The sequence below is a fragment of the Prosopis cineraria genome, unplaced genomic scaffold (assembly GCF_029017545.1).
Source record: "Prosopis cineraria cultivar Desert tree isolate PC_DT_omini unplaced genomic scaffold, ASM2901754v1 PC2186, whole genome shotgun sequence".
In the NCBI taxonomy this organism is placed as follows: domain Eukaryota; kingdom Viridiplantae; phylum Streptophyta; class Magnoliopsida; order Fabales; family Fabaceae; genus Prosopis; species Prosopis cineraria.
In genome coordinates this window covers 1-16,929 of record NW_026557511.1, presented here as the reverse complement: position 1 = coordinate 16,929, position 16,929 = coordinate 1, and the positions used below count along the sequence as shown (strand labels likewise).

General features: G+C 36.3%; 1 protein-coding gene across 3 annotated transcripts; it reads left to right on the top strand.

The window, feature by feature from the left end:
- The first annotated feature begins 13,087 nt into the window (after nt 1–13,087).
- LOC129301537 (uncharacterized) lies at nt 13,088–15,029 on the top strand. Of its 3 annotated transcripts, none has more exons than XM_054940094.1 (5): nt 13,088–13,995; nt 14,099–14,296; nt 14,408–14,512; nt 14,601–14,687; nt 14,787–15,029. In XM_054940094.1, the coding sequence occupies exons 1-5, from the start codon at nt 13,222–13,224 to the stop codon at nt 14,985–14,987; spliced, it is 1,365 nt and encodes a 454-aa protein (XP_054796069.1). In that variant the 5' UTR covers nt 13,088–13,221; the 3' UTR covers nt 14,988–15,029. The 3 variants fall into 3 exon arrangements, with proteins under 3 accessions (XP_054796069.1, XP_054796071.1, XP_054796070.1); XM_054940096.1 differs by having other exon boundaries at nt 13,089–13,995; nt 14,625–14,687; nt 14,787–15,028; XM_054940095.1 differs by having other exon boundaries at nt 13,093–13,974; nt 14,787–15,024.
- The last annotated feature ends 1,900 nt before the right edge of the window (nt 15,030–16,929 follow it).

The window sequence follows — 16,929 nt, the reverse complement described above, 5'->3', positions numbered from 1 at the left end:
CTCATTGACGGTAAAACAAAATGCATTTTGCTCGCCTCTAAAGATAGCTTGAACAGTACCTATTATGGCATTGTGTCGATCTGAAGCTATTATGAGTTGTATTAAGCCTATTATTTCTTCACATTCATTCACCATGTATAAGAACTAAGTCCAATCTTCAAAGTGTCTCCCCTTTCCCAATGGCATAAGAAAAGGGAACAATTTATAAACATATATTTTAATACTATAAATATAAAATAAAAACTTTTTAGGCCATCTAAATCAAACACATTGAAAAGGGACCCATGTCTGGGCTTAATGTGTGGGGCCCATCTAATTGTTTTTTTTTTTAGTGAAATAGAGGCAACAAAATCTTGAAGAAACTATGAAGCTTCCGTAACACCCTCAAATTTACAAAACCGATTTTTCACAAATTATTAATTCAAGAAATCATTTTTTTTTCTTTTTTTTTTTCATTGAACCCTTATCATACCCTTATCATGGTAGAAAAATTTCTACCATGATACATCCAAGACAATATACCACAGGTCTTAAAATATCTCAAAAAGCAATTAGAACCATGAGGGACAGACATGATCCTCATAGCATGTTATTTAAATTAGGTCATGAATCAAAAGGGACAGACATAATCCTCTTGGACATATAAATGCATTTAATAAAAAGGATTAGAGTTTACATGCTCCATAGACAAGATATGTCCTAAGTTGGCACAAGATACATTGTATAATCCAAAATAAGAGGCAACGTAAAAGATGGTGTCTCATACACCATAATTACACCTCTGGTGCTTTCTCGGCCGGATTCGCTCCTGTAAAAATATTAACCACGGGGAATGAGACTTAAAAGTCCCAGTAACCAAAAATTAATATGTAATGATGCATGCGGATGTAACTAATCATGCGATTGCTAAGTGGGCACACAAAACATTTAACCGAACAATACTTTCAAACAAACCGAACAAGTATTTAATTGCATGACTGCACCTTATATCCTCCTTTCGCCATGCTCGGACGCCAAATCACCCGGCCAAAGGTGAGTTGGACCAAGCGACACGCCACTCATTGGGTCCAATGAGGGCTTACCACGTGGTAATAATTAACCGAACAGAAATTCCATTAACACCATACATTAAAATACCCTGACAAGTCATGCATCATTCAAATATCCAAACAGGAATATATCCGAACAATAATATCTCATCATGATAAACAAAAATAAATTTTTAACCCACTTGGCAATAATTTCAAACAAGTATATACAGTATTTATTTTCAATAATTCATATTTTTCCAAACAACAAAACAACACAACCATTCACAAACACACCCATCACAACACATTAATAATGGTTACCTTGTGTCTTGAATAACAAGTTCCCCTTCACAACTCCTTTTTCACCACTATCTTTGTCAATATAATCTACATAATTATTTCACAATACTATATATTAATTTTACATTAAAATAAATAACTCTAATTAAAGAGTTAGAAAGTCTTAAATCTATAGTCCATATTAACACTAATTTAAGATTTATGCCTCATTTAACTTCCCAAATTCTTTTCTAAAATTCTCGTACCCTAATGAACTATTTTTTTTTATCCTCAATTCACTTCTAGTATCACAATTTCATCCTTCTACATTCTAAAAATTCATCCAAAAATAAATTAAAAATTTTAGAATTATCCTGAAGCCTCAAATCACCTTTCTATAACCTCAAAAATACCTATTCATACTTAAATAAATATTTAATAATCATAGGTTTATCCCTACATCTCAGATTCCACATAAATTCAACCATATAGATCTAGATTTTAACTCAAAAATTCTTAAACATGAGTTTCAACCTCAAGAAAATATTCTATAATATTTTTATATCCCTAAGAATTTTAACCTATATTTTTAATCCATCATATCATCAGATTAACTATCCTATAGAAAAATCCTAATCAAAATATTTACTCTATCCTACAAATAATCATATCACTAGAAAGCTAATATTATTTAGAAAATAACTATAAAATTAATTTTGTAATTAAATAAATTTTTAAATGCTAATCTAAACAGGAAAGTTAGAACATACCTGAAGAAAAAGAAAATAATCCCCCCTTGCGAGAAAACGCCGAGCAACGTGAGAGGAAGAGAGAAAAATAATATAAAAATGGGATTGTGAGTCCCAAAATTATATTAAAAAAAAACTATAGGTTTGAATTTAATTATTCAAACCTTTGGGCCAAAAGTTGCAATTTTCTCTAAATTGCATCTTAGCCTCTCATGCTTCCTAATGCACACACCCCCTCCTTTTTATACATGAAGGCACCTCTTCTCTTCCCTCATCTAACCAATGTGGGACTTAGAAACAACAACCTTCCACCCCCTTTTTTTTTGTTCCTTCTACCTTCTCTTTTTTTTTTCAACACACACATAAAAAAAATTATTTATGTATTATATCTTAACTAAATATTGCTTATGTGGTTTTAAATTTAAATTTTTAAATTCATAATTAAATACCTAACCATAATATTATTTCTAAATAACCTCAAATAATATAAATTCCTATTATTATCATTTTTTTCTCAAAACCTAAATTCCACAATTTCTTTATTATATAAAAAATCAGGATGTTACAATTCTCCCCTCCTTTTAGAAATTTTGTCCTCAAAATTTAATAGATAAGCATAGAAACTATGTACCTAAGCAAATAAATGTGGATAATCTCGCCTCATACTCTCCTCGGTTTCCCAAGTAGCATCACCTAGGGCTCCACCCTTCCAAATCACCTTCACGAGTCGGATGGTCTTATTGCGTAGTTGTTTGTCCTTAAAGTCCTCAATTCGCTCCGGTTCGGATCTAAAGGTCAAATTCTCCCTCAATTCTACTTCTTCAGGTTCAATAACATGGGAGGGATCCGGGTTGTACTTCTTCAACTGTGATACGTGGAACACATTATGGATACCTGCAATCTGTGGAGGTAATGCAACTCTATATGCAGTAGATCCAATTCGCTCCAAGATCTCATACGGGCCCATAAATCTAGGTGTCAACTTCTTTGCCTTAATGGATCTACCAATGCCTGTCACTGGAGAAACCTTCAAAAATACATGATCTCCTACTTCAAACTCTAACGGCCGTCTCCTCTTATCAGCATAGCTCTTCTGTCGGCTCTGAGCGGTTAGCAATTTTTGCTTAATCATTGCAATCTTCTGGGTGGTCTGCTCTACAATTTCTGGACCAATGATACTCCTCTCACTTAATTCTGTCCAACACAAAGGCGATCTACACTTCCTGCCATACAAGGCCTCATAAGGCGCCATCCCAATACTAGAATGATAGCTGTTATTATAAGCAAATTCAGCTAATGGCAAATGATTATCCCAACTACCTGGTAGTTCAATGGCACAAGCTCTCAACATGTCCTCCAAAGTCTGGATCGTCCTCTCTGTTTGTCCATCTGTTTGGGGGTGGTATGCGGTGCTAAAACTCAGTCTGGTACCCATAGCCTTCTGTAGCGCACCCCAAAAGTTTGAAGTGAACCTTGGGTCACGATCTGACACAATTCTAGAGGGTATACCATGAAGTCTAACTATCTCCTTAATGTATATCTCAGCAAATTTCTCTAATGTAGAGGTAAACTTGATCGCCAAAAAGTGAGCCGATTTGGTGAGTCGGTCTACTATCACCCAAATAGCATCCTTACTCGAGGGTGTTCTTGGCAGTCCAGTGATGAAATCCATGGAAATATCATCCCATTTCCACTTTGGAATATCTAACGGTTGCAGTGTTCCAGCTGGCTTCTGATGTTCTATCTTTATCTTCTGACACGTTAAACATCTAGAAACAAATTCAGTTACATCTTTCTTCATTCCTGGCCACCACCAACCTCGCTTCAAATCATGGTACATTTTAGTTATACCGGGATGAATTGTATATTTGCTCCTATGAGCCTCTTCTAAAAGGATATTCCTCAATCTTGGATCATTAGGTACACAAACTCTACCTTTATATCTCATCACTGTGTCCTCAGAGATGGTAAAATTTGGGGCCTTACCTACCACTATCTCCTTCCTTATATTCTTCAAGTAGTCATCACTCTGCTGTGAGACTCTGAGATCTTCCCAAAATTTGCTCTCAAAGTCTGCTACCTGGAGTGCGGCCATTTGATGTTCAATCACATCTACTGGAACATCATGAAAACTGTTCCATAAATGATATTCATGAACCATCAAATGTGCAGCATGAATAGTCTTCCTACTTAAGGCGTCAGCTACCACGTTAGCCTTACCCGGATGGTAATGTAATTCAAAGTCATAATCCTTCAAAATTCCATCCATCGTCGCTGCCTCATATTAAGCTCTTTCTGATCAAATAAATACTTCAGGCTCTTATGGTCACTGAAGATTTGAAACTTAGATCCATACAAGTAGTGTCTCCATATCTTCAGAGCAAACACAACTGCAGCCAACTCCAAGTCATGTGTAGGGTAATTTTCCTCGTGTGGCCTCAACTGTCTAGAGGAATAGGCAACCACTCGGTCATCTTGCATCAAAACACATCCTAAACCCTTTAAAGAAGCATCAGTGTACAGAGTGTACGGCACCACAGGGTCAGGAATAGTCAATACTGGAGTAGTGGTTAACCTCTTTTTCAATTCTTGGAAAGCAGCTTCACATTTGTCAGTCCAAATAAATGGGGCATCCTTCTTAGTCAGCTTAGTTAAGGGCATCGCAATTTGCGAAAATCCCTTAATAAAGCGACGATAATAACCTGCTAAACCTAAAAAGCTTCGTATCTCTGTAACAGATTTTGGCTGTTCCCACTTCATCACTGCATCAATCTTGCTAGGATCCACCGCAACTCCGTCTCTGGACACAACATGGCCCAAAAACTTTACTTCTTGGAGCCAAAATTCACACTTGTTTAATTTGGCATAAAGCTTATGTTCCCTCAAAACTTGCAAGACGATTCTTAAATGTTCACCATGAGCCTCCTCATCCTTTGAATAAATAAGAATGTCATCAATAAACACTACTACAAACTTATCTAAATAGGGTCGAAAGATCCTATTCATGTAATCCATGAATACCGCAGGAGCATTCGTAAGTCCAAACGGCATCACCATGAATTCATAATGCCCATATCTCGTCCGAAATGCTGTCTTAGGTATATCCTCTGCTCTTACTCTCAATTGGTGGTACCCTGACCTTAAGTCAATCTTTGAGAAAACTGCGGATCCCACAAGCTGATCCAGCAAATCATCGATTCTCGGAAGTGGATATTTGTTCTTGATGGTTACTTTGTTCAATTGTCTATAATCAATGCACAATCGGAGGCTTCCGTCCTTCTTCTTTACAAAAAGGACTGGAGATCCCCAAGGTGAAACACTCGGTCTGATGAAACCCTTCTCAAGTAGCTCTTCAATTTGCTTTTTCAGTTCCGCTAACTCTGAAGGGGACATCCGATAAGGAGCCTTAGAAATTGGCCCTGTACCGGGTACCAATTCAATTGAGAACTCTACCTCGCGCTTTGGGGGTAAACCGGAGACTTCGTCTGGAAATACATCCGCAAATTCTTTGACAATTGGGATATTCTTCACGCCTTCATCAATCTCAGCTTGGATAGAGAAGAAAACCATGTAGGCCTGGCAACCCTTCTTCATACATCTATCAACTTGCGCCGCCGACAAGAAAACATGATCTTGAGTCTCGACTGGGGTCACCGACAAAGAAGATAAAGACACACTCCTCTCTCTACAATCTAGGATAGCACCATTTGCAGCCATCCAATTCATTCCCACAATTACATCCATACCTCTCAGTGGTAGGATAATTAAGTCCATAGTTGTTTTCCTATTTTTAAACTCGACTACTAGGTTAAGGCATGCCTTAGCGGTCCTCACAGATTCTCCCGCAGGAGTAGACACATTCATATCAAAAGGTAAAATACACACAGGCAAATCAAGGTTCTTTACACAAGTTTCAGAAATAAAAGAGTGTGTAGCACCCGAATCAAATAGTGCAACAATATCATGATGAAGGATTTTGATGTTACCTCTAATGGCATCTGGGGAGTTCATGGTGTCCTGAGTAAGAGCAAACACACGACCAGAGACAGTAGGATGTTGGGAAGGGTTCTTCATATTTGAGCCCTGGTTGTCCCCACAAAACTTTGCAATGTGACCGGGTTTCCCACAAATGTAACAGACCCAGCACTGTCCGAAATGACGACGCCCGCATTTAGTGCACTGTTGAGAGCTCGCTGTACTCGGGGCAGGGGTAGATACTGTTGGGCTCCTCTGTGACCCGTGATAACTACTATGATAGCTCCTCTGTCCTTGGCCCCTTTGAAATGGACCCTTCTGCCTTCCTTGGTTCCATGAGCTACTCGAACCCTGATGGTTTTTCTTCATAATGCCTCCGGTGGGTCGAGGGTAGGTTGGGGGTCTACTATATGAATAACCCCTCTTCTCTCTCTCAACCTCCTTCTTACTGCGAGCTACTACTTGTAGTTTTATGCACATTTCATCATAATCTCGGATATCTAGATGAGCCAATTGTTCCCTCAATTCTGGTCTAGCCTTCTCCAATAAGCGCTTAGCCTTCCATTCGGAATCATCCCTATACTGCAGGTACGTGGAGTATCTAGATAACTCCTGAAACTTAGCAATGAATGTGTCCTCATCGAGGTTCCCTTGCTTAAAGGCATGGAATTCCGCTTCCTTCTCAGACCTTAACTCTGATGGAAAGTAATGCCTGAATAATTTTTCCTTGAATTCCTCCCAGGTGAGTGTAGAATCATCCCTGGGCCCTGCTGTCTCCCACCAATCTCTTGCTCCTTTCACTAGGAGCACTAATGCTACTTGTACTTTTTGATTGCTGGTGCATGTGACTACTCGAAAGATGGATTCGAGTCTCTTCACCCATTCCTCTACCACGGATGGTTTAAGGTTACCATCAAACGTAGGAGGGTTAAACTTCCTAACAGTTTCCCACACATCAGTAATGGTCGGTGGGGCTCTCTGTTCCTCCTGCCTAATTTCTTTCCTTCTAGACTCATGATCTCTCAGAGTGGCAGGATGTGAGGAACTGCCTTCCCCCACATGACTCTCAACATGAGCCCTATCTCCATTTTCAGTTACCTTTTGCCTCTTTAGCTCCGTCAACTCTTGTTCGTATCCTTGAACCTTGTCTGTTAATGTTTTTACAAGCATTCTTAATTCCGCCAAGTCAGGCTCCTCATTTGGCAGTGGCGGTGGCAGGTGCTCATGTTGGAATCCTGAGTTACCACGAGTAACAGGCATTTTCTCTCCCCTCCTAAAGGATACAAGATATAAATAATAAAATTAGCCTAGCTATATCATGGCCATACAATGAGAAGCACCATAACAATGTATATTGCCAACCGACTATATGCTCTGATACAATATGTAACACCCTCAAATTTACAAACCGATTTTTCACAAATTATTAATTCAAGAAATCATTTTTTTTTCTTTTTTTTTCATTGAACCCTTATCATACCCTTATCATGGTAGAAAAATTTCTACCATGATACATCCAAGACAATATACCACAGGTCTTAAAATATCTCAAAAAGCAATTAGAACCATGAGGGACAGACATGATCCTCATAGCATGTTATTTAAATTAGGTCATGAATCAAAAGGGACAGACATAATCCTCTTGGACATATAAATGCATTTAATAAAAAGGATTAGAGTTTACATGCTCCATAGACAAGATATGTCCTAAGTTGGCACAAGATACATTGTATAATCCAAAATAAGAGGCAACGTAAAAGATGGTGTCTCATACACCATAATTACACCTCTGGTGCTTTCTCGGCCGGATTCGCTCCTGTAAAAATATTAACCACGGGGAATGAGACTTAAAAGTCCCAGTAACCAAAAATTAATATGTAATGATGCATGCGGATGTAACTAATCATGCGATTGCTAAGTGGGCACACAAAACATTTAACCGAACAATACTTTCAAACAAACCGAACAAGTATTTAATTTGCATGACTGCACCTTATATCCTCCTTTCGCCATGCTCGGACGCCAAATCACCCGGCCAAAGGTGAGTTGGACCAAGCGACACGCCACTCATTGGGTCCAATGAGGGCTTACCACGTGGTAATAATTAACCGAACAGAAATTCCCATTAACACCATACATTAAATACCCTGACAAGTCATGCATCATTCAAATATCCAAACAGGAATATATCCGAACAATAATATCTCATCATGATAAACAAAAATAAATTTTTAACCCACTTGGCAATAATTTCAAACAAGTATATACAGTATTTATTTTCAATAATTCATAATTTTTTCAAACAACAAAACAACACATAACCATTCACAAACACACCCATCACAACACATTAATAATGGTTACCTTGTGTCTTGAATAACAAGTTCCCCTTCACAACTCCTTTTTCACCACTATCTTTGTCAATATAATCTACATAATTATTTCACAATACTATATATTAATTTTACATTAAAATAAATAACTCTAATTTAAAGAGTTAGAAAGTCTTAAATCTATAGTCCATATTAATACTAATTTAAGATTTATGCCTCATTTAACTTCCCAAATTCTTTTCTAAAATTCTCGTACCCTAATGAACTATTTTTTTTATCCTCAATTCACTTCTAGTATCACAATTTCATCCTTCTACATTCTAAAAATTCATCCAAAAATAAATTAAAAATTTTAGAATTATCCTGAAGCCTCAAATCACCTTTCTATAACCTCAAAAATACCTATTCATACTTAAATAAATATTTAATAATCATAGGTTTATCCCTACGTCTCAGATTCCACATAAATTCAACCATATAGATCTAGATTTTAACTCAAAAATTCTTAAACATGAGTTTCAACCTTAAAAAAATATTCTATAATATTTTTTATATCCCTAAGAATTTTAACCTATATTTTTAATCCATCATATCATCAGATTAACTATCCTATAGAAAAATCCTAATCAAAATATTTACTCTATCCTACAAAATAATCATATCACTAGAAAGCTAATATTATTTAGAAAATAACTATAAAATTAATTTTGTAATTAAATAAATTTTTAAATGCTAATCTAAACAGGAAAGTTAGAACATACCTGAAGAAAAAGAAAATAATCCCCCCTTGCGAGAAAACGCCGAGCAACGTGAGAGAAGAGAGAAAAATAATATAAAAATGGGATTGTGAGTCCCAAAATTATATTAAAAAAAAACTATAGGTTTGAATTTAATTATTCAAACCTTTGGGCCAAAAGTTGCAATTTTCTCTAAATTGCATCTTAGCCTCTCATGCTTCCTAATGCACACACCCCCTCCTTTTTATACATGAAGGCACCTCTTCTCTTCCCTCATCTAACCAATGTGGGACTTAGAAACAACAACCTTCCACCCCCTTTTTTTTTGTTCCTTCTACCTTCTCTCTTTTTTTTTTCAACACATACATAAAAAAAATTATTTATGTATTATATCTTAACTAAATATTGCTTATGTGGTTTTAAATTTAAATTTTTAAATTCATAATTAAATACCTAACCATAATATTATTTCTAAATAACCTCAAATAATATAAATTCCTATTATTATCATTTTTTTTCTCAAAACCTAAATTCCACAATTTCTTTATTATATAAAAAATCAGGATGTTACAAGCTCCTAATCACAAAATCCAACTAAAAACTTAAAACTCAACTTGGAATTTGTCCTTAAGGTATTGATCCAAGCAGCAGTAGGAATTGTGGGAATCATCAAGATCCCATTGTAAGCATCATGACCAATTCTTGCCAAAAAATCAGCACATGTGATGTTTTCCTTTCTAGTATAATGAAGATCAGGTTCCCAATTTGTATAGAGTAAGTCACAAATTCCATTAAGCTCACTTCGCAATGGATGATTGACTAGATAATCTCTCTTCAATTGGTTCAGTGCCTCAAATGAATTGAAGTAAATCTGAATCTTGGTAAGACCGAGCTGTTTAGACACAAGGAGTCCTAGATTGCACTAAGTTCTACTTCAATCATAGTGAATAAACCTAAAGCCTATTGAAAACCTATGATCCAATCCCCTACAAAATTTTATAGTGCCCCCCACATGATGCTTGATGATCCCTAAGGACAAATCCATCAACATCTATGTGAATGACATTTGTTAGGGGAGCTGTCCAACTTGATTCTTGTTTATGCAATCCATAAAAAATCTTGTGTCGAAGTTCATTCCTAATAGTGCTTTCCATGAGAAGACGGAGGCATTGATGATAGATCTCATTTGTACGTGTAATTTGGCCCTAAAAAATAAATCTGCATCTTGAACTCCATAGAGTCCAACACACTAGAATAAAAACTCTCATCCACAACCACATTCCAAATCTTCCTTTTCCTAGTCATACTTCAAGTTCCAGCTTAGCCAAACCTATAAATTTCCATTGAAAAAACTTGAAAGATTGTTAATTTTTAAAATAAGTGACCACACTGATTTGGCACTCTCACAACCTTTCAAGATATGGATAACATTTTCCTTACTATTATACTCAAAATGGCAACTCAGTGTTTGAAATTTCTCTCTTTACTCTAAGTGAGTTTGTAACTAATCCTTGGTGGGAAACTTGTCACATAAAAAGTTTGACCTTTTCAGGAATATTCCACTTCCATAATTTCTCCCATAAAGGCTAGTTCCTAACCTCTTCACTGTGAGTTAGGAAATTATAGGCACTGTGAATAGAAAAAATTTCATCCATTGCTGGTCTCCACCTCAAGGTGTCATCTTCAATAGAAGAAGGTGGTTTAGTTGACCTTAAGAGAGAGATATTCTCTGAGAAAAAAGGTCGCTTCATCCTGCATAGTTCCATTGTCCACTAGGTAGAATGTGGTCCTAAAATTTATCATGTGAGTTAAAAGTGCAAGATTTAATTACATAAGACACAAGAGGCTGGTCAAGTGGTATCCACAAATCTCACTAAAAACTAGTAGATGCATCATTATTCACTTTCTTCCCAAGTCTTTTCAGAAAGGAGTCCCAAATAATAGCAATAGAATGCCAAGTTAAAGATGCATAGGCATACTTTCCAATAGCTAGAATGCTGCCACTTACGCAACCATATTCAACCTTGAGACATTTGACCGATAATGCCTCAAGTTTGGTCACCAAAAAACCCCATCATAGTTTTAACATGAAGGCTTCATTCTGACATCTCAGCTTTTTTATACTTAGCCCTCCCTCATTCTTACTTTTGGTAATCTATTCCCAGGAGATTAAATGCATTTTTTTAGACTCCTCATCATAAGTCCACAAAAAGTTCCTTCCTATTTTCTTGATTACATCAAGTACTCCTTTGGGAATATGAACCGATTGCATCTGATAGCTAGGTAACGCAGATAAGACTACTTTGATCAGGACTATTTTGCCTGCTTGATTTAGGAACTTGCTCTTCCAAAGAGAAAGGCATTTCTTGACCTTCTAGATTATTGGATTGAAAGTGTTCTTTGTAATGCTGGAGTGGAAGATAGGCACACCTAAATATTTTCCAAGATCGGCTAATAAACCAATCCCCGATATCTGACTAAGCTCTTGCCTTCCAGCAAAATGAACATTTCTAGAGCAAGATATTTTAGACTTATCCAGGTCAATCATGTGCTCTGAAATAAAGCAGAAACTTTTGCATAATATTTTTCATGACCTCCATTTGTTCAGTCGAAGCTTTAGCAGAAAGAAAGAGATCACATAGACGGAACATTGTGTTGACATTGCGATATTTTAATTTCCAAATGTTAGAGGGAACATTGTGTCATTAAAAACTTAAGGATGTCACTTGTGCCTTTTTAAAGCTTTCAAGATAGAATCGCACTTCATCAACCCGATTTTGAATGAACAGATCTCCTAGAGAGAGATGCATGAATGAATTTACTGATGATTTATTTTACTATGTAGAAAACTAGGTTAGTAAAAATAGTGGCACAAATTTTACTTTTCAATAAACAAAAAAATGTTGAAGCGTTTTCCACCTCTTTCAAAATCATTTAAATACGACATGTAGTTGTGCAATCATAAAAGATTTGAAAACTCTATATTAATATTTTTTTTTCGTTGAAAATAAACCTTAAATCTTAGATCCCACGGCGTAGTTATATATACCTGGTTGATTACCCTCTCACTGCGCAGCAAGTTCAAAATGCCAGAAATATTATGGACCGGTTGGAGTTGGACAGTAAGTGTATTATCATTCATAGCCACCTTGACCTATAGGAATGAACGAAGCCAAGCCCGCGGTCCATCCTAAATGGGAAAAATGGGAAAGGCTAGAGAGAAATGCTGATGTCACTAACAGTCGTAACGGAATTTGAGTCAGTATGTGCATGAGATTTCAAGCCAAACATCTTAAACCCAATATTCAAAATCTTCCCCCCTGCCTTCCTTCTTCCTTTCTCACCCTCCAACTCACAGAACTTCCCGACAATGCCATCCAATTCTGGTATTAAACGTTCCTCACGGCCTCCGTCACCACCACCGCCTCCTCCACGTCGTGTGAATCGTCGACGCAAACAAGTACCAGAGTCAGAGGAAGTCCCACCAGAATCAGAGTCAGAGGATGTCAAGTTATTCAGAAAAAAGCACCAGCGTAGACACGGGAAAGATATATATGAAGTGCCAGATGAGGTTCCTCCTGAGTCGAGTAAAGAAGCCAAGAGAAGGCACAAATTGGTCCAAGATCATCAAGAACTCAGTAAAGCTGAGAAAGATGAGCTCCATTCCGCGGCCGTTGAGCTTTTCCTTTCCAATAACCCGAAGCGCTTCCTATCTCTCGTCTGCGACTTCGCTAACTCCACCGTTATAAATCAGAACGCACCATCACAAGTTAAGGCTCTCTGGGAGTTCCTTGCCCGTCGATATCCAAATGCTTTATCTCTCATGCTCGCTCGCCTCCTCATCTCGCGTCTTCCCTCTGGTGTTGGAATCTTCACCGTTGATCTGCTCCACCATGCTCTAAATAAGATTCACGGCCAAGATCGGTTTATAATTGATAAACGCGTCCTTTTCCATCTCAAACCCCTGCTTCTTAACGCTATCCACAACCACGAATCATTACCTTACCTTCTGAATTTATCTGAAATAGCCGCCAGGATATTTGAAATCGAGAGGTGGGGTGAACTTCTTGACTATCTTTTACACGCCCTTAACACGAACTTCGAAACAAGGCAAGAAATGGCACTCAGGGTGTTATCGACTTTGCCCGAGTCGAGGGAAGAGTGTCTCGGGGCATACATATTTTGGTGGGCCAACCATAAGTCGCTTAACGTTAGATTCGGCGAGCTATTTGATTCCCCCAATCTCAACATCCAGGCTCTGACATTCGATGCCTCCGTTAAATTGGTACGCCTGCTGCACCGATGGAGGTTTTACAGCGAAATCGATGTCCTATTACCAAAGATGATTTCCTTCCTGCGAGCATTTCACTTGGACGGTCGAACCCATATCGTGGAACCAAGAATAATGGATTTGGTGGAATTGGCTAGATATCATACGGACCGTTTTTTGATGCAACTTGATGTTGTCTTGGACTGCATGTTCCGAATTGCCGTGACTGCAGATGGCAACATTTTTCTCACGTTCCAAGCGATTAAAATTATTAAGATGCTCGATGAACAGGCTTTGAGGCGAGTTTCAGAGTTTCTTGTTGAACTTTCTGTGGAGGCTAGATGCAGTATTTTCCAGAATTGCGTGCGCTTGCTGCTTTGTATCGCAGATGTTCCTGCTTGGTATGATGTAGAGAGTACATCGAGTGGATATATGGGGATCTCAGAGAAGTATCGCCTAGGAAAGTTCTTATTGTTCCGGGTCTGCTGGCATTCACCCGAAGACATACCACTTTCCATTGGATTTGAGATGGTACCACAGTATTTGATTTCTGAAAATTGGCAGGTTCGTCACGCAGGACTGATTGTCTTCGCTGCAACTGTAAGCGCATGTGGCCGGCCCGTAATCTCATCTTTTCCCTGTTTTCGCAAATTTTTTTGTCTTCTTATCGTCCCTCCATCTTCTCTGTAATCATTTTCTTAATTTCTCCATGGCTGCCATGTAGGAAATGATATGTGACCATGCTGAGAGGGTGCTAGAGATCTCGCTGACTGATGCCCACCCTCGCGTTCTTTGGGCTGCGATTGATGCAATTATATGTCTAACTTCAGACTCCGATCAAAAGCATGTCCGATATCTAAATAAGTTCGTCCCGAGACTAGTCGCCATAATTAGATCAGCTTCAATTTATCCCCGTTTGCAGGTATAAACAGACACCAAGTGGAGCTTGCCATCTTTGCATGCATTCATAACATACCTACACTATGTAGTAACTAACTTGTTTTTAGGTGTGAATTTATACATATGGTCTCAGTTGCATGCTGTTATAGTAACTGGTCGCTTGATTAAATATTGCGGCGATGAAGAAGTGAAGTCGTTCTCGGAAGATCTGGTGCCTGAATTGCTAAAATTTCTAAAGGTATATATACGTGTGTGAGAACTACGCATAATGGATATTTATGGGAACTTGGCCCCATCAAATATATTTTTTTCTGGAATATTCACAGTTTTATGCAAATAACCACCTGCAGCGAGGAGGGAAGTTCCGGGAAGAAGCTACGGAAACTCTGAGACCATTGGCAGTATCATTTTCGGTATATGTATATATAGCTCAAAGTCAAATTGTGGAAGCCTCATGTTGGTGATTACTTATCAAATAAAACTTGAAATGCGTATTGTATTGTGGGGTGCAGGTTGTTTTACGCAAGTACTATCAGGAGACAGTAGATTCCTTGAAACCGCTTATATCTCAATTATTGCTTGGGGCAAAATCCATAGAATCCTTGAGTTATATTTTCTCAGCGTTTCTCTGGGACCACTCTGCTCTTTCTCTTTTAAAAAATGCTGGAGAGGTAACCACTACTATCAATTTTTTTTTTGGTACAACATACTAATAATGTTTTTTTAATTAACGTAATCATTAATAATTCTTAGTGATAAGAAGAGCACTTATTTAAATCTTTTGTATTCAATAATAAATATTACATTTTCACTCCTAAATATAAAATTTTCATTGCTTTTTTGCGAGTTGCTATACAAAATATTTGAAGCATTTATGATAATTTTGGAAAAGATAAAATTATTAAATTAATTTTAGCCACTTTTCTTAATCCATGTGATTCAATTAAAATCGTGTTATAAATTAAATAGGACTCCTTTTTTTTTTTTACCGTCATCTTGTAAATAGGGTTGAAAATGGATTCAATATATATTTATATTTCTTATATTACCACTTCATATTTATTGGACAGAGGATCACTGTTGGAGAATATACTTGCTATTTCAATAACAGATAATTATTGGATTCAAGAATTATAGTAACTCCCCGTGGCTTTCGATTTAAAAAAAAAAAGGTTGATATGATTAGCGAAGTAAAAAAGACAAAGTATGTCGTCATTTCTTCTTTTATATGAAGATCTTTAAATTTTTGAATTATTGTTGCATTAATGATTTACTTGAGGTCATTAATGCTAAATTATTTGTAGTTAATTAATGATTATATACATTTAACTGATTACTTGCTTTCTTGCCATGAATTTACATTAGTAAAGTTGCAAGGTACAACAATCACTAAAAAAAAATTAACTTTCAGTGGTGACTTATTGAAAAGTTGTCGCTGAAAGTTTTCAACGACAACAAAAAGTTGCTGTGAGAGTTCTTGTTGTTGATTTTATTTACGGCGATAATAAAAGTCACCACTGAAAGTTAAGAATTAACAGCAACAAATGTCACCATAGAAAAAAAATTTTATTGTTGTAGAAAGATAGTTGTTACTTGAAAATTGAGAATTAATGATAGCAAAAATTGCCACAGAAACCACACATCAGTAGCGACTAAATTGTCGCCGTTGAATGTTAAGTAAATGTCATCGCAAAAACTATCAATTAATAGTGACTTTTTTGTCGCTGTTGAAAAGTAAAGTTGGTTTAACCACCACATGTTGTCACCTCACCCCTCCACATGTCGCCATAATCACACCACTCCACGTCGTGCCACCTCACTCCTACATGTGGTGCCACGTTGCCCTCCATGTGTCACCTCAACCTCACACCCTGTGGCGCCATGTCACCCTACCTAATGTCACATGTTATCATGTCACCAATTATATTTTCATTTCACAAGTTACCTCTTTCAAGATTTAAAACCATGACCTTTTCCTTTTGTATCCCACTATTTTGCCCCTAAGTGGAATAAACCTGTAATCTATTATTGCATAATTAAATATATATATATATAGATATATTTATAAACACAACACACACACACACATTAAATACTAATAGCAAATATTATAAAATCTCATTACTATCATTAAATACTTCAATTTAATTCTTTTAATTTATTCAAATTGTAAATTATATTATTTATTTTGTCTAAAGTAAACTATAAATAATAATTGATACAATATCATTTGTATTATTTATTTTAATGTTCATATTTATAATTATAATATAAAAATATCTAAAAATAATAGTAAATAGTAAAAATATATTGATTATACATTAGTTCATAACTATTTATTTTTTTAGCTAGTTTTATTTAAAATTTTATTTTTACTTTTAATTAACAATAACTCTTAAGTAATGTAATTGGGTTGTTTTTATATTACACTTTACTTTTTTAATTATTTTTCATTTTAAATTATAATTTTATAAGAAAAAATATAACTATTATCTATTTTTTTATATTTATGTTGCGAGATAGCATCAAACAAAAAATCATATAGTATCACATACATAAATATATTTCATATATTGTAAAAGTTAAAAGTGAAATTTTAAAATAGTTCATTTTTCTTCTTTTCATCTTTCTCTTTCCCATCATTAGCTATCAAAT